Here is a 19135-nt window from a genome sequence, read left to right as displayed (position 1 = left end):
CTCCCACTTCCTAAAGGCAAGCATTTTTCAGTTCTTTATTTGTTTGTGTTGTTATTTCCCTCCGTAGTTTTAAGTACTGTGTTTATGCTATTTCTTGATTTCTGTTTTAGGTATGCTCTATAGAGTAAACAGGAGATGAGGATATGCACATGCACCTCTCCCTCTCCCACCCCACCCCACGCCCCGCAGTTACATTGCAGTCTAACTGGAGCTAAATGTCCAGGGTTCCCACACTTTATTACAGCTATAGAAATAGTATCCACAGCTGAGCTACATTTCCTTTGTTTTATTTCCTTTTCCCTGCATTTGTTAATTGTCTTAGTTTTTATTTTTTAATCCTTTACCTAACTTTCCTATAGATTTATCAATAATTTATTTCCAAATTCTGCCAGGGTATGTGTAAATCTCCTCTTTAAAAAAAACCCCTTCGGGGTGCCTGGGTGGCTCAGATGGTAAGCGTCTGCCTTCGGCTCAGGTCATGATCCCAGGGTCCTGGGATCGAGTCCCACATCGGGCTCCCGGCTCAGCGGGGAGCCTGCTTCTCCCTCTGACCCTCTCCCCTCTCATGCTGTTTCTCTCTCACTCGCTCTCTAAAAAAAAATAAATAAAATCTTTAAAAAAAAAAAAACCCTTCAATTATATAAAACATTCTATCAAATTTGTCTCCTTGAAGCTCTCTGTCCTCCTGCTCTAATCTGGACTGCTTGCCCATTATCCTGGTGCACATTGATCATCCTGGGATGTCCATTTATGACTATGCTGGAGTTCCCTTTGCTTTTGTCCTCTGTCAGATCTTCTGAGTAGACACATGTCTACTCCCTTTTGGCAGAACACAATGATGAAAATTCCTATACATTTATCTTTACACACCTGTGATACTTCTATAAATGAGATTCTAGTAAATAATCCTAGGTTTTATAGAGTATGGATATTTTTAATTTAGATAGATTCTATTAGGATGTTGTCCAAAGATATTTACATTTATATAAATTATTTTATGACAATACCTATTTCCTTTTAAATGTTTTAGAGAGTGACCAAAAGTCATACGCTATTTTAATATGCATTTCTTTAGTTATTAGTGCCATTGAGCATTATTTCTTGTGTTCATTAGTCATTTATATTTATTATTTTTAGAGCGTATTTCTATTGTGTTCTTTTTCTTATTGATTTGTAGGAAATCATAAACTTTATCTGGTATAAAAATTGGAAATACTTTTCTAAAGCCTTTTCTCTCACACATTTGTGTTTTTTTCTTGTTTGTTTTTATTTTTTTACTTTACCAGCTTTTTAAATAACAGTTGTAGATTTCTTGTCTTCCTTAGAAAGACCTTCTTGGCTGGGCTAGATTGGTGATGAGTGTTAAAGAGGGCAGTTGTTTTGATGAGCACTGGGTGTTGTATGTAAGTGATGAATCACTGATTTCTCCAGAAACCAATATTGCACTGTATGTTAACTAACTAAAATTTCTTTTTTTAGAAGATTTTATTTATTTGAGAGAAGGAGAGAACATGAGCAGGGGGAGGGGCAGAGGGAGAAGTAGACTCCCCACTGAGCAGGGAACCCCAATGTGGGGCTTGATCCTGAGCTGAAGGCAGACGCTTAACCAACTGAGTCACCCAGACACCCCTAATTAACTAAAATTTAAATTTAAAATTTTTTAAATAAATAAAATAAAGACCTTCTTAACCACAGTGTTGCAAAATATATCTGTTATATTTTCATCTAGTATTTTTGTTGTCATCTTATACTGAAGCCTTTATTATATCTCAAATGTATTTGTGTATATAGTGTGAGGTAGGGATTTAGCTTCTTTTTTACCCATAGAAACATCCCATATTGTCTGCTTCTCACAGAAACAATTATTTCTCCTTTATTCCCTTTTTTTTAATCTACTATTAGTTTCTATTTCTATTTCCATCTTATTTTTCTGAATATCCATACAGTAATAAGCATGCATAAATGCTTTTGGAAAAAGTTGAGATTAAATATAATTTTTAAAATAAACTGATAAATTCATCACTTTCTGTATGTTTGATACTATGCCATGTACTGTGGACAATACAAACACATAAGAGATATTCCTTACCTCAAAAAGCTCCCAATATACTTAAGAACATTGGTCTACTGTACAAGAAACAAAAAAATCATACACAATATCAGAGAAATGTTAGATTCTGGTATAACACATAGGACAGACTAGTATTGTGCATGTTCAGAAGAAAAGATTAAGGGGAAAAATAAGACTCATTGTAATCAATGATTGTAATAAATTAATTATAATAAATATTGGGAAATATCAATGACCAATGATTTTATTTTTGTTTTTTTCAGTGGAATCATATCTGATCTTTTTCCTGGAGTCCAAATTCCAGAACATGATTATGGTATATTGCAGTCAACAATTATAGATGTCATGAATAGACAGAATCTTCAGCCTGAGGCATGTATGGTTAAAAAAGTGATACAGTTCTATGAAACTATGCTGGTAAGACATGGTGTGATGTTAGTTGGGCCAACAGGAGGTGGCAAGACCACAGTTTACCAAATACTGGCAGAAACTTTAGGGAATTTGCGAAAACTTGGTGTAGACAATCCCTTTTACCAACCAGTTAAAACATACGTTCTTAATCCTAAATCAATTACAATGGGTGAATTATATGGCGAAGTTAATAACGTAACCTTGGAGTGGAAAGATGGTTTGATGGCACTAAGTGTCCGAGCAGCTGTGAATGACACTTCAGAAGACCATAAATGGATCATCAGTGATGGGCCCGTGGATGCTCTTTGGATTGAAAATATGAATACAGTGTTGGATGATAACAAGATGCTTTGTCTGGCTAACAGTGAGAGGATCAAACTCACACCTCAAATCCACATGCTTTTTGAGGTAAATATATATGCCTTACTGTGGAGTGAAATCACTCATTAGATTGGCATGCCGTCATCAATTTTTTTTCTTGTTGAGATGTCATTTACTATCTGTAAGGCCTACCATGGTGTTTTGTTTACATCCTAAATTGTTTACATCCTTATCGAATTGTCCTTTTATAGTAGAGTGTGCATCCTGAGAACTAAAGACTCTCAAATATTCCTGTTTCCCTAGAAACAGGAAATACAATAAATTCTATCTTCCTCAGCACTTGTTTCCTTTCTTTTGGAAATAGTTAATCAATATATTAATGGTGTTACATGATTTGAAATGCTTTCTAAGTTAAAAAAAAAGTAGTTATATTTACTATGAATAAATTATCTCTCTGTGGTATGAATATTTGGTGAAGAGATTGGAAAAGGAACATAATACAGCTATAAAATATTCTGGAAGATACCACCCCTGCTGTACCCATCCATCAAACAGGGATTGAATGCCTGCTATGTGGCTAGGTGTTCAGCTAGGGATGAGATATAAGAATGAAAAAGTGAAGAAGACAAAAGCAAAGAGGAGGAAAAAGAAATACCTCTACTTTCCCATAAGGATTTGACATTATCCTCTTAAGGGTTTTTTTCACCTTATGCCTCACTTATCTTTCCTCCTCCATTTTTGATTACTTAAGGCTGTCCCTCTCCCTTTCATACAAAGTGTTAAGTTTAAACATGTGATCCATTAGCATTGAAGGGGGAAGAATTAGGAAGTATTGTTAGCTATTTTTTGTTCAACTTCCTTCCATTTAGGTGCAAGATCTAAGGGTTGCCTCTCCTGCAACAGTCAGTCGATGTGGAATGGTGTTTGTGGATCCTGAAGAACTGAAATGGATGCCTTATGTTAAAACATGGATGAAGAGTACTTCTAACAAAGTAAGTACAACCAGATACTCCACAACATATCCATTGGTCAGGATGGAGGCCCTCACGTGCCCAAATTGTAGTAAGTTAAGAGACCTCATTGTGCTTTGTGGAGGGAATTCCAGCACCGTTACCTAGTGCCTCTCCCTAAGAATTCTTGAGATCCTCCCAAAATGTATATCCCCCCCAAATCTGTCCTCATTATCTGTTACCTCAGCCTGCCAAGCTGCCTCGCCACTCTGATTCCTGCCCACTCTGCCTGGCCTCTCCCCAGATTGTTTCCTCTCCCATACAAACACAAACTGCTTCCTTAAGTCCCCTAAACACAGCCAGAACAGGCGGGGGCATTCTAGAGGGGATGGGGGTGGGGGGATGGGTTAGCCTGGTGACGGGTATTAAAGAGGGCATGTACTGCATGGAGCACTGGGTGTTATATGCAAACAATGAATCATGGAACCCTACATCAAAAACTAATGATGTATGGTGATTAACATAACATAATTTAAAAAAAAAGACTTTGCAGAAGGCTTAAGATAATGAGAGGGAATCACAATAAAGAAAAAGAGCATTTTAATCTAGGCGCTGTCATTGTTTTTAGATTGTAGGAGCCCCTAACACCTCTGAGAGAAAAGAAAACCTTTAGTTTCCCTCCCACCCAATCTTAGGTCTCTGACCCAAGATGTGTTCTAACCTCAAAGGAAACATTCCACATTATTATACGGGACAACTCAGGTCTCTATCACCTTCTGCACCCTCTCCATTCCAAAATAGGAGTTCTCTTTGCCTTAGCTTAGCAAGGGATTTTTTGAAGTGTTGTGCCCCATCCCAGCCCCCATCCAGGAAGCCGTCTTCTTTCTGCCTCTCCCCCTATAAAGATGAATCAGAAAACTATTGTTTGTTTTTTTCATTCTTAGGCATCAGCATTTGAACAATAATATGTTCTAGTTTCAGAGTACATTATTAAAGAAAATAATTCTCAGAATTGAGAATGTATCATGACTACTGTAAGATTTTAAACCTTCCCAAATATACTTTTCTTTTTAAATTAATAGGCTATATTACTTAGGGCACTTTTAGGTTTATAGAAAAGTTTAATGGAAAGTACAGAACGTTATCATACACTCCTTCTCCTCCAAACATAGTTTTTCCTATTAACATCTCCCACTGGTGTGGTACATTTCTTAAAAGTGATTTGTTAAAATTGATGAAACATTATTGATACATTACTGTTAACTAAAATGCATAGTTTACATTAGGGTTCACTCTCTGTGTTGTACAATTCTGTGGGTTTTAACAAATGTGTAATGTCATATATCTACCCTTACAGTATTATAAATAATAGTTTCACTGACTTAAAATCTGTGCTCTACCTATTCATCCATCCATACCCCCTCCTAACCCCTAGCAACCACTGATCTTTTTACTATCTCCATAGCTTTGCCTTTTCCAGAATGTCATGTCTTTGGAATCATACAGTATGTAGCTTTTTCAGATTGGCTTCTTTCACTTAACAATACGTTTTTAAGTTTCTTCCATGTCTTTCTGTGACTTGATAGCTCATTTCCTTCTGGTTCTGAATAATATTCCATTGTATGGATTTACCAAGTTTATCCATTCACCTGCTAAAGGGCATCTTGATTGTTTCCAGGTTTTGGCAATTATGAAGAAAGCTCCTATAAGCATCTGTGTGCAGGTTTTTATGTAGACATAAGTTTTCAATTCATTTGGGTAAAATATCTAGAAGTGTGATTGTTGGATCATATGGTAAAATTTTATTTAGCTTTATAAGATACTGCCAGTTTGTCTTCCAAATGCCATTCTGCATTCCCACCAGCGATGAATGAGAAATCTTGCTGCACATCCTCACCAGCATTTGGTGATTTGGTGTTTTAGATTTTCACCATGCTAATAGTTATGTCTCATTGTTTTAATGTGCATTTCTCTAATATGTGATCATGAGTGTCTTTTCATATGCTTATTTGCCATCTGTATATCTCCTTTGGTGAGATGCCTATTCAAATCTTGCTCATTTTTTATTGGGTTGTTTCCTGTTTTTGAGCTTTACAAGTTCTTTGCAATTTTTTGGATACAAGTTCTTTGTCATGTATGTATTTTGTAAAAATTTTCTCCCAGCCTGGCTTGTCTTTTCATTCTCTTAACAATCTTTCACAGAACACAAGTTTTTTGTTTTTTGTCTTTAAGATTTTATTTATTTATTTGACAGAGAGAGAGAGAGCACAAGCAGAGGGAGCAGGCAGGGAGCCTGATGTGGGGCTCAATCCCAGGACCCTGAGATCATGACCTGAGCTGAAGGCAGACGCTTAACCGACTGAGCCACCTAGGCACCCAGAATACAAGTTTTTAATTTTAACGAAGTCCAGCTTATCAAATTTTCCTTCATGGATTGAGCTTTTGGCATTGTATCTGACACCCATTTCCAAACTTAAGGTCACCTAGATTTTCTTATCAGTTATCTTCTAGAAGTTTTTTAGTTTTGTTTTTCACATTTAGGTCTGTGATGCTCTTTGAGTTAATTTTTGTGAAAGGTGTAATAATAGTGTCTACATTCATATTTTTTTGCATGTGGATGTCCAGTTGTTCCAACACCATTTGTTGAAAACACCATCCCGGGGCGCCTGGGTGGCTCAGTCGGTTAAGCCTCTGCCTTCGGCTCAGGTCATGATCCCAAGGTCTGGGATCTAATTCCTCGTCAGGCTCCCTGATCAGCTGAGAGCCTGCTTCTCCCTCTCCCTTTGCCTGCCACTCTGCCTCTTTATCTTTCTGTCAAATAAAGAAATAAAATCTTAAAAAAAAAAAGAAAGAAAGAAAGAAAAAGAAAAACACCATCCCTTCTCCATTGGATTGCCTTTGTTCCTTTGTCATAGATCAGCTGACTACATTTGTATGGGTCTATCTCTGGGCTCTCTACTCCGTTCCATTGATCTTTGTGTCTGTTCTTTTGCCAGTATCACACTGTCTTGCTTACTGTAGCTTTTTAGCAATTCTTGAAGTCAGATAATGTCAGTCTTCCAACTTTGTTCTTCAACAATGTGCTGTTTTGGGTATTTTGCCTCTCCATATAAACTTTATAATTGGTTTGCTGGTATACACAAAATAACCTGCTGGTGTTTTGATTCAGACTACAGTGAATCTATAGATCAAGTTAGGAAGTGCTGACATCTTTATAATACTGGATCTCCCCATCTATACACATTGAATAGCTTTCTGTTTACTTCGGTCATCTCTGTCTTCTTTCACCAGACTCTTGTGGTTTTCCTTATTTAACTCTTGCACATATTTTGTTGGAATTATACCTAAGTACTTCATTTTTTGTGCTAATATAAATGGTGTTGTATTTTACATTTCAAATTCCAATTATTCATTGCTGATATATAGGAAAGCAATTGACTTCTGTATCTTAACCTTATATCCTGTAACCTTGCTATATGTGCTTATTAGTCCCAGGAGTTTGGGGTCAATTCTTTGGCATTTTCTACATAGACAATCATGTCATCCATGAACAAAGACATTTTTTTTCTTCCTTCCCAATCTGTGTACTCTTTTTTTCTTTTTATTGTCCTACTGCATTAGCTAAGACTTCCAGAACAATGTTAAATAGGAATGATGAGAGGGGCTGCATTCTTTTTAAATCTTTGGGAATTATTCCTTTTCCTTACATAGATAGTTAAGTTGCTGTTTTTTTATGTTTCTCATTTTTAATTGTTCTTAATTATAAGACTGCATGAAATATATATTGACAGGTAACAAATGATTATAAAATAAACACCTCTGTACCCAGTACCAGATCAAGATGTAGGACATTGTCCACTACCACTACCCAGGATCTCCTCCATATGTCTCTCCCAAATCATAGATTTTTTTAAATTTCAATTTGTTTTATATCTTGTGATGTTTATACCCTTTAATCTAAAAGTCACAGAATATATTGTAATACACAGATTTAAACTAACCCATTTCTAAATTTAATTACATATTTTATCGGGTCTTATGGAAATATTATTTGTTTGTATGATTTTCAGCTGAATGAGGAAACCCAAGAATATATATTGAATCTTTTCCAACGTTATGTTGATGATGGTTTATATTTTATCAATAAAAAATGTGGCCAAGCAATCCCACAAGTGGACATCAGCAAAGTTACTACACTCTGTTGCTTATTGGAGTCTTTGATACTTGGGAAGGATGGAGTTAATTTGACAATGGTATGAAAGGTTTTTCTCACTGCTATAAAGCTAGGAAAATGAGATTGTTGTATAGATGCTTTGCAAATAGATAACTAACTTTTCTATAAAATGATCATTTGATTTTCAAGTTAATTTTTTGCAGAGTAATGATTGTGACTAGATTCATAGAATCTCAAAATTGGAAGGAATGTAAGAGAACCTATAGTTTACTCTTGTACTCAATGTTTAAATTCCCTACAGTCTGCAACACATTCCCAGTATGTGTCTAATAGCTGCTTACATACTTTCATGCAGGTGTAAACAAAGTGTTAACAGTCAGTTGAAAGACAACCTTGAGCTTTTTTCTACCTTGCCATTCATTTTCTTGTACTAGTATAAAACATTGCTCTGTGAACTATTGAGTCAACTGTAAGAAACATATACTATACTCTTTTTAAAATGCATGAGTCTAGACAAAAGAAAACAATCTTCAGGCTTTGAAATTAAGGATGCAATTTATGTTAACAAATAAAATACTAAAATTCTTTCTTTTTGTTCTTTCAGGAACAAACAAAACTGAATACAATACTATGTCAGACTTTCATATTCTGTTATTTATGGTCTTTGGGTGGTAATCTAACTGAAAACTACTGGGATTCTTTTGATACATTTATTAGAACACAATTCGATGATAATCCTGATGCCAGGGTAAGAGCCAAATAAATTTCATTTTAACATAATAACTCTGTATCATTAAAATTAAATTTCAAGATTAAAATTTTGAAACACTTAGTTCTACTGCAAATAAAAATCCTTCACTAAAAGAGTTTAAAAAATTATTCACTTTTTTAAACCATAGACAATACTTATTGTATTAAAATTTTTAAGAATCCTCTCCCAGCCATATGAAGAAAGTAAGGTATAAAAGTATATAAAAACTCCCTACCATAAACAAATATTGAATTCTAGTTAGTACATTTATTTTTCACAGTGTTATGGTTCGGCAATTCAGAAATTACTTTCTATACATTCTAAAATTGAGCAAATGAATAAATATGTTGAGGATAATGTCAACCAGGTTTCTCACTGTTAGGAAAAGGATTTACAAATATGAAAGGGGAGAGATTAGAAGGCACCTGTATTCTTGCATTGGAATTGGAAGTCTTGGTACTCATAGATCAAAAAATGTATATACATATATGAAAATTAATACACATATTCATACATACATAAATTTCCTAATTCTGTGTGCTGATAGGAACTAGAAGAAAGGATACCCCAAGAGCAATGAGCGTACCTAGTATGCTAATTTCTAAATACTGTTCTCCATGAAAGGGAACCAAGGCTTCTTAATGAAATAGCTCCTTGGAATGAATCCAGGAGTAGGACAGGGGAATGTACAAAATGAACCTAAAACATCTTCTTATGGCATGTAGCAAAGATGTGCTCAAAGAATGATCACACATGTCAAAAGAACACAGGAGCCAGTTTGAGGGACTGACCAAATCTAAACAGATTTGAGCATCAAAATAAATAATAATAGTATGGGATTACAAGCATTTGCATGAAATAAAAATCTATGAGTTCATACTCATAACAAAAATATACCTGAATAAATAAATAAATGGGGGAGAAGGAAGAGCTCTTTCTCATAGAAGAATACCATTTAATCTATATAGGAGAAATGATGGAGTTAGAAAGTCATTACTTTGCAGCTGTCATAGTAATAATTGATTTAGCAAGAATCATCAACGGATGCCAAAACTAGTGGGTGAAGACTTGATGACAAACAATGTTTACATAGTTTCAAAGTATCTCCTACAAATTACTGATTAACTGCAAAGAGAAAAATAGTATTGTTACAGTAAAGAAACCTTGCAAACACTACTTTAACTAAGAAATCAACGTCATCAGTATTAGGACAAACCTGTGCCTCCTGATACAGAGCACTGAGAAGGACAAAACCTCACTTGTGAAGTATTCCTTTCAAACATGCATGACCTGAATCTAATTATGGGAATACACCTGGAATACCCAAACTGAGGAGTATTCTGTAAAATAAACTGGCCTATAGTCTCCAAAATTGTCTGTCATGGGAGACAAAGAAAGCTGAGGAACTTTTCCAAATAAAGAGACTTAAGGGATATAACATACAATGCATATCCTGTATTGGATCCTAGACTGGAGTAAATATAGCTGTAAGTGGCATTATTAAAAACACTGGCAATATTTGAATTTGGAATGTAAATTAGGTAATAACATATCACTATTCAACTTTCTGATTTTGATCATTTTACTGTGACTATATAAGAAAACATTCTTGTTCTTTAGGAAATACACACTCAGTTATTTAGAGTAAGGTGGAATAGTGTATACAATTAACTCTCATAGAGTAGAAAGAGCAATAATAAAACAAGGGGGCAAAATGTGAACCATCAATCTAGATAAAGAATATATAGAGTTCTTTGCACTGTTTTTTTAACTTTAAGTTTTAACTTATATCAAAGTAAAAAGTTACCAAAAGAAGAAAAAAATTCCCTAAGAATCTGAGCTCTATGGATTAGGACCTTCTAGTAGATATGAAACCCTTCTGGATCCCCAACATGACTGTATCATAATTGGACAGGATGGGCCATTTTAAGGACAGTTGGGAATTTGAGACAGATCCCTCTGGGTCAAGAGAAATGATCTGGGATCATCAAAGGGCAGTAGGATATGGTCCAAAGCAAGCATTGAGTATTCATTTCAGCAAATATTTATTGGAAATCTGGTACATGGGTAGGCACCATTCTGTATAGTGGGGCTAATGTAAGTAAATAAAGAGTGTGGTGTTAGCACAAGGGTAGACAGATAGACCAGACAGGTAGATCAGTGATTTATTTCAGAGCAGGGTGGAGGTATGGCCAGTATTGATGGGGAAGGGGAAGAAAGGAGCATTCTGAGGTTCTGAATATGTTCTACATCATGATCCAGGGGTAGTTACGTTGATATTTACATATGCAAAAACACCTTAAACTGGACTCTTAAAATCTGACAAAAGATGTTATATCTCAAAAGTTTTTTAAAAAATAGAATAATATAGAAAATAGAGTGAATTGCAGACAGTAGGGGTAAATATTATACATATTCATAGACACACATATGTATATAGGTACCAGGTCACCCTGTAAAATGGATTTCTTATTAAGAGTTGCTGTCAGGGGCGCCTGGGTGGCTCAGTCGTTGGGCGTCTGCCTTCAGCTCGGGTCATGATCCCAGAGTCCTGGGATCGAGCCCCACATCAGGCTCCCTGCTCCGCGGGAAGCCTGCTTCTCCCTCTCCCATTCCCCCTGCTTGTGTTCCCTCTCTTGCTGTGTCTCTCTCTGTCAAATAAATAAATAAAATCTTAAAAAAAAAAAAAAAAGAGTTGCTGTCAGGGGTGCCTGGGTGGCTCAGTCGGTTGGGAGTCTGCCTTCAGCTCAGGTCATGATCCCAGGGTTCTGGGATCGAGCCCTGAGTCGGGCTCCCTGCTCAGCGGGGAGCCTGCTTCTCTCTCTCCCTCTGCTGCTCCCTCTGCTTGTGCTCTCTCTCACTCTTTCTCTGTCAAATAAATAAATAAAATCTTTTTTAAAAATTAAAAGAAAAGAAAAGAAAAAGTGAAGCTTTTCATAACCTGGCCCCTGTCTGTGTTCCCAGATTCATCTCTCACTGTACATACTGCTCTTGTATTTCCCAGTATGCGTGGTATTTCCCATGTCTTCAGCCTTCTCTTCATCCTCCTTCCCCATCCCATTCCTTCTTTGCCCATAGCACTCCTGCTTGTCCTTTAAGTCTGAACTGTAGCTTCACCACCCCTTGGAAGCTTTCCTGAATCTCCAGCCACCACCATAAACTCCCCTGCAAGTAGAAATGAATCATCCTGCCTTTGCAAATGTACTAACTCCATTGGAATCTTAATTCTCTGTAATATTAACTGATATGCTTGTGTTCCCCCCATGTGAATTTCAAGGTTATTAAAGGCAGAGACTGGGTCTCATTCAGCATTTGCCTCTTCCACCAAGCACAGTAGTCAGCAAGGAGTAAGCCCTTGAATGATGACTTGAATTGAAAATGCTTTAAAATTCTAATCTAATGTGTCTTTTTTTTTAAGATTTTATTTATTTGAGAAAGAGAGAAAGAGAATGAGACAGTACAAGCCAGGGGTGGGACAGAGGGACAGGCAGACTCCCTGCTGAACAAGGAGCCCAACACAGGGCTCAATCCCAGGACCCTGAGATCATGACCTGAGCCGAAGTCAGACACACACTGACTTGAGTCCAACAGGTGCCCCCTAATCTAAGGTTTTAATATAATCAATATATCAAGATTTTTGTGCATTGTATTGCATGGTTATGTTTAAAGTATTAGACTGATACCTAAGAAAAGAAAGAGACAGAGAAAAAAGAAAAAGAGAAAAGAAACCCAAATACATTCCTATTCTATGACTGCCTTCGTTTATGTATGACTTTTTCTATTGCTGTGTGACAGTCCTATTAAAAGTGATATTTGATTTTATACTTCAGCTGCCCAGTTCTGGTGATCTGTGGAGCATCCACATGGACTTCGACACCAAACGGCTGGATCCCTGGGAACGAATCATACCCACCTTCAAGTACAGCCGAGATGTTCCTTTTTTTGAAATGCTTGTCCCCACAACGGACACAGTGCGCTTTGGGTATCTAATGGAAAAATTGCTGGCAGTCAGGCATTCAGTGTTGTTTACGGGAATAACTGGAGTTGGCAAGGTAGGAAACCTATCTGAAACAAGAAGGTCTGTCCCAAAATGAGGGCATGGTGGACTTGGAATTGTAAGCCCCAGAAATAGCACATTATTTTTCAAAGGAAATTCTTTTGAATTTTGATCATTTTTTAGGAAGAATGTAACTATGCTGAATCTGTATCTATCTTGGGAATTACTCCAAAGTTTGCCAGTTTCTGAATAAATCCTTGGGGTCAATACCTCATAAACCAGAGGACCCTTTGGACCAGTGTTTTGGGTTTGGGGGCTTTTCAGTCGTATCCCTTGGAATTTCTGAGGCTGCCACCACACAGGTTAGGGTGGGAACAGGGTGGTCAGAACAGTTTGTGTCCCCAGAGGACTGTTGATAAAGGCCAGTCCGTGTCCTCCTGCCCATTTACTTCTACCCGACACAGCAATGGGGTTTGGAAAAAAGCAGAGCATAAAGGGAAATGTTGATTGTTTGGTCTGCTTGGCTTGGGGAGAGTCCACATAAACAGAGATTGACTATTGACCCTCTACATTATTTTGGGTTTTTTCTTCTCTTTTTTTCCCCTCTAAGTTATTTCTAAAAGAGGTTTGGGTTCTTCTAGGACTCGTGCTACCAAATTGACTTGGATAGGAACCAAGGTGGATTTTGGTATAAAACTAAAATAAAAACTTTTGCTAAGATAGAGCTGGTTAGACTATCTCTTTGGCTCTGATAAATATAATTAAATGGAATCTCCAGGAAGAAGGTAGACATTTTGATCTAGCTTTAACCTATCTCCTTTATCCTGTTTCTTTATTCATTGTACTGGATTATTACTGATGTGGACAATTGAAAGATATATTGAATACATATATTAACATATTTTTTAATTTAAAGTCTGTCATTGCAAAAGGATTGTTGAATAGAATTCAGGAATCAGCCGGCTATGTTCCTGTTTATCTGAATTTTTCTGCTCAAACTTCATCTGCAAGAACACAAGAGATCATTGAGTCAAAACTGGAAAGGAAAAGAAAAAATATACTAGGTAAGAGTGATCATTTTTATTTGTCTTACCCAAATTTTTTATTAAACTAATAATCACAAAAATACTGCATGTAATAAAGTTACAAATGGATATTTTCTTTGCTTATTTTATTTGTAAAGGTGATTCTGTGAATGGCATTCTTTCCTGGGCTGTATATCCAGACATCTTACCATTAGCAATCAAGCAGTGTATTTCTGTCATCACCTTCAACTCAGAACATCTTCAATCTCTCCTCTCTGTGGCTTCTCCTCTCCACACATGCTTTCAAACCTGCATTGATTTCCCTTTATTTAAAACAAACCAACAAACGACTTTGTATCTGGTGCACTGAGTTATCCGAACTCTGCAAGGAATTGCCATGAGACTGTCTAGGTTTTGTCTTCAGTCAGTGCTTTCAGCCAGGCTTTGTGGGATCTCCCTCACCATCCCATATTAACTGCTTAGATAAAGAGCATAACTTCTGGTCACTTGCAGCTATTTTGAGTCAGGTCTAATGTAAGGTTTCAATCCAAAACCCAATGTAAAGCTCTTCCTCTCCTCTGTCGTGGACCTGGTTTGTGGCTCATGGTGCTGGAGGTGCAGCAGAGCACGGGGTGCCCTTTTGCCCTTCCTGGCCCTCCTGTAGGAGGCTCTGGTGTGTTGGGATGGGAGGAGGAGAGGACAGGACAATGTTCTCCCTAACTGGCATTATATGGGCCTTCGTGTGGATTGTCTCTGCTTCTCTTGCTGGTGCTAAACGACAGTCTGTGCTACCTGTGTGGCAGGCTTCCAGGAGCAGCTCCCTGAGGGACTCCCCAAAAAGATGTGCACAGGTCAGGCACTGGCCTCCCCATTGGAAGGTTCCCTAATGTTGGGAATCAGGGTCCCAGCCCCCACTCAGGCCCACCCTCCAGCAGTACATCTTGCAGTCCTTGCTGCTGGGTCCACTTGGCCAGCCCACAGCCCTCCTGGGTGGCGTATGAGGCCAGCTCGAGCCCAGCTGCCTTCCACATTCGCCATTATCTAACGGGCCCTCTGTGCCAAGCTGTGGGGGTACCAGCTGCTTTACTGTCTCCTGTCTATTCCCTTTTCCCTACTCTGGTAGGCACAGGGCAATTGATGCCAGTCTCTCTGGTGGGAGACCCATGTCTTTCTGAATGATTCTCTTTGAGCCCCTCACCACTTCTGTCCAGCTACTTGGCTTCTGGGATCTGGAGGATGGAGTGGGGCACTGAGTTTGCCTTGGTTCCTTCAATGTTGGCAAGTACTGGATGCCAGAGTGGGTGGGGTCACCTCTGCTTACACTGTTCTCTTTTCTCTGTCACTACTCTTTTTTTTGACTAGTGTGTATATTGATGTTCTCTAAGTTAAATATGGCATTGTGAAGTTCCACCATATTGGATTTCCCTTTGATGTGATCAGGATGCTTTTGAATATCCAGCCCTGTTTTCCCTGTGGAGGGTGGTGCAATGGCATTTATGTAAGGAAACTTTTGGAGTACTTCTGTTTCCTGCTTTGAAAAGAAAGTGACCTTCCTCACCCCATGCCAGGCCACACAGCTGGGGAGAGCAGTGGCAGTGACTGGGATTGAGAAAGATCCAAACCTGACTGGAGAGCTGGCAGCATCCTGCCCCTCTGGGAGTGAGGGTGGGGGCCCACCTGACAGTATGGGTGTCTCAGCCCTATCCACCTCTCCCTGCTGGGGCCCTCGTCACTCAGAATGTGTGCATTACAACCTACGGGGTGTTCACTGAGTTCAAAGCCTTACCTGAGCTTTGTCTTACATTTTCCAATGGCAAATCTTAATTCTTAAATTCATTTTGTTCCCCAGGAGCACCGGGAAACAAACAAGTTGTGATTTTTGTTGATGATTTAAACATGCCCAGACTAGATCACTATGGCTCTCAACCTCCAATTGAATTACTTCGGCAGTATCAAGATTTTGGTGGATTTTATGACAGAAACAAATTCTTTTGGAAAGACATACAGGTTACTTTAGGTTTTAAATTACTTTGTGTGTTTAAATTTAAACAGTAAGAAAAGATGGTGTATTTGTTTGCTAGGGCTGCCATACAGAATACCACAGACTGGGTGACTCAAACAACAGAAATTTATTGTCTCCCAGTTATAGAGGCCGGCAGTCTGAGATCAAGAGGTCAGCAGGGTGGGTTTCTTCGGAGGCTTCTCCCCCTGGCTTGCAGATGGCAGTCTTCTCCCTGTATCTTCTCGTGATCTTCCTTCTGTATCCGTCTGTGTCCAAATGTCCTCTTCTTATAAAGACATCAGCCATACTGGATTAGAGCTCTTTAGAGACCCTATCTCCAAATATAGTCACATTCTGAGATACCAGGAGTTGGGCCTTCAATGTATGATTGACCAGGAGAAGAGGAGGACACAATTCAGCCTCTAACCTACAGCCTTGGTGTATGTGACTCAATTTATTTAATCTATTTTAAATTCTTGCCCTGCTAATTTATTCAGGAGATTCAGGGACAAGTGAGATAGGCCTATCTCCCCAAGGACTCAGCTTCAGGGGATAGATGGACACATGTATTTATAATGCAGGGTGATGAGTGGAGGGAGGCAGGGTGGGCACTGGTTGAGGATGAGAGAAGACTTCCCAGAAGAGATGATGTTGGAAGGGGATTTTGCAGTCCGAGCATGGCAAGCAAGGGAAGGGAGCATTTTGCATCTTGAAGCAGGGAGTGTGGAACACCACGGTGCTGTAGAATGTGGGCACCAGAGTGGCAGCAGATGCAGAGGTCAGCCCAGGGGGCCCTGGTACCATGATAAGGAACGTGGATTTATCCTCTAAGAGATGCACTGCCTCTAGAGGAACTGTTATGGAAAGATTCCCTTGGCCACAGGGAAGGGTGGTCTAAGAGGAGGCAAGACCAGAGGCAATTACAGTATCATGTATAGGTCAGTTGAAAATGTTATGACCAGAGGCTCATAGGAACCCAACTCTGTAGTTCCCCCCCAGGAGCAATGGTTCACTGTGTGTAAATTCAGTATTCCATGATTTTATAGAACATAACTACAACAAATAACAAGAATCCATGGTACTTAATATTTGTTGAATGAATATCTTTTGACCTAACATACAAATTCTTAACCATTTTTTAAGATTACATTTTTACATCGGTGTGTTTCTACAGATAGAAGCGTTAGCTGAATGACCTTGAACAACTTAACCACCCAGGGTTTTGATATTTTTATCTGCAGAATGAGGGTAACAGTAGAGATCTCCTGAGGTGGTTATGAGGATTAAGTCAGGTAATGTGTAGGAGGACATGAGGTAATGCTGTCACGTGGTAGGTCCTCAAAAGAAGTGTTGGTTCTACGTCCTGCCACCGGTATGGGCAGCTGTCGTCTCCTGCTTGGCTGGGTGACTCGCATGGGTTTCTTCCCACCCAGGATGTCACGATCCTATCGGCATGTGCACCCCCAGGCGGGGGCCGCAACCCTGTGACTCCCCGCTTCATCCGCCACTTCAGCATGCTGTGCCTTCCCATGCCCTCAGAGCACAGTCTGAAGCAGATTTTTCAGGTGAGTGGGAATTTAAACCTAGAGAGAGAGAGAGAGAGAGAGAGAAAGAAAACGTGTGTTCCCAAACTCCCACAGTCAGAATAGGCTGTTGTGTTTCTGAGGAGCCCATCTGTCCCTTTGCTGAGCAGAGAGCAGGTAAACACAGGGACCTCTGGGCAGTAGCTGACGGGCATCTGCATCACTGCCTTCTGTGTTTGTGGCCCCAGAGAGAGTTTCAGGAATGCAGAAAGACTGCCAAAGCCTTTAAGGCGGGCTGTATCGTGGGCCCATGCCGTTCAGCACTCAGCAGATCTCAGGTGCTATCCCGCCCCCGCCTCTGTGCTCCTCTCATACCTGACCAGCTCCCCATACATGGGCAAGCTCAAGCGCCACGCACCTGACCCAGAATTCATTGCCTCGCTGCCACCACCACCTCCAACAAAAACAACCACCCCTATTTCTTCCACCTGTACAAACTTCCCTAAAGGGCCACTTCCTCAACCTTGAAGTGGGAAAAATAACCGTGCCTGCCCTGTAAGGGCTTAGCAGAAGTGTTCAGTAAAAGATGCAACATTATTTTGAGTAGGATGTTGAGAGATCGTGAAGCAGCACGACTAGAGTGAGCGTGCCATAACCAACCACAAAGGCTCACCGAGAAGATAGGGAGCTGAGCCTTGGGGAACAAGACTTGACAGGGAGGAACAGATCCTGGGAACAGAGGCACGCGGGCAAATGCAGTCACAGGGGCGAGAAATGGTAATGTGGGCATACAAGTGGAATAAGACACTTAGGTGACTGCTCTGGAGAAGCTGACTTTGGCAGTAAATCGCCGAGGAGCCAAAGAGGGGCAGTGACACATTCATACATGTCTTACTGTTTACTTAGTGAAAATGTATACACCAAAAATATGCATCACTGTACATTCTAAAGGTAAACTAAGCAGCACACAACAAATTAAGTTGATAATGTTGTCATTAAATTAGATATAATTTCTAATTAGAAAGGTATGACAGCAGTAATTGAAACCAATGATCAACTCCATGAAATACTAACAGTGTGCTCATGCCAAAGCATCCTTCCCCCAGACTGTGGGAATTCTGGCTCTATCTTGTGTGCATATTCTTAGTAGAAGCTTTTTGAAGTTGCCAAATATGTCATGTAAGCCAGACCTTTGAATAGAAGACCAAGCTGTGGTCCTCAGTAAACTCTATAATGACATGCTAATTTTAATTTTTGAATATAAATTGAGTAGCCCTTAATTTCATTTATTAAAGAAATATTTATTGAGCATGTACCAGGGGCCAGACATTGGTATTACACTTTTTAAATTTTTTATTGTTATGTTAATCACCATACATCATTAGTTTTTGATGTAGTGTTCCATGATTCATTGTTTGTGCATGGTATTACATTTTAAACAAAGAAGATGCCATCCTTGTCCTCATGTAGCTTCTACCATGGAGACAGATAATAAACAGATAAATGAACTAATATGTATTATATTAATACTATATATATAAAACTATATAATATGGTTATATATGTACTATATTTATAAATACAAATTTACAATGGATGGAGAAGAAACAGACTAGAATTTTAATTTTTTTATATATAGTGTACATATGTATAGTAAAAATTTTATTTTATATATATTGGGATGCTCCTACTCAAAATATGGGCCATATGGAGAATGGTAAACTCATGTTGGGGGCCCAGAGGGGAGTAGCTCAAAAGATAGTCCTCGTAGGCTGCTAAAACTAATGTTCAATGAGGAGGCTCATTGAAACAAATACTTGGGTTTATTTTAAAATATCTCCTATATGAGAATCCGAAATCTAAAGTCACAAGGACTGACTTACAAGCATTGATGTGCATTCTGGTGCCAT

At 38.8% G+C, this 19135-nt stretch overlaps 1 protein-coding gene across 1 annotated transcript in view; it reads left to right on the top strand.

Annotated features, from left to right (window-relative positions):
- The window catches only part of DNAH6 (dynein axonemal heavy chain 6), a 244028-nt gene that overhangs the window by 121235 nt on the left and 103658 nt on the right, over positions 1 to 19135 (top strand). The window contains exons 35-42 of the mRNA XM_045884660.3: positions 2335 to 2890; positions 3673 to 3795; positions 7824 to 8006; positions 8532 to 8675; positions 12509 to 12730; positions 13592 to 13739; positions 15550 to 15707; positions 17136 to 17267. Coding sequence (XP_045740616.1) covers positions 2335 to 2890; positions 3673 to 3795; positions 7824 to 8006; positions 8532 to 8675; positions 12509 to 12730; positions 13592 to 13739; positions 15550 to 15707; positions 17136 to 17267 — 1666 coding nt within the window. The remainder of the gene's footprint in view (positions 1 to 2334; positions 2891 to 3672; positions 3796 to 7823; positions 8007 to 8531; positions 8676 to 12508; positions 12731 to 13591; positions 13740 to 15549; positions 15708 to 17135; positions 17268 to 19135) is intronic.

The sequence above is a fragment of the Mirounga angustirostris genome, unplaced genomic scaffold (genome assembly GCF_029215605.1).
Source record: "Mirounga angustirostris isolate CCGP_5_RB_7025 unplaced genomic scaffold, mMirAng1.0.hap1 SCAF_10, whole genome shotgun sequence".
NCBI lineage: Eukaryota > Metazoa > Chordata > Mammalia > Carnivora > Phocidae > Mirounga > Mirounga angustirostris.
This window is presented reverse-complemented; position numbering and strand designations above follow the sequence as displayed.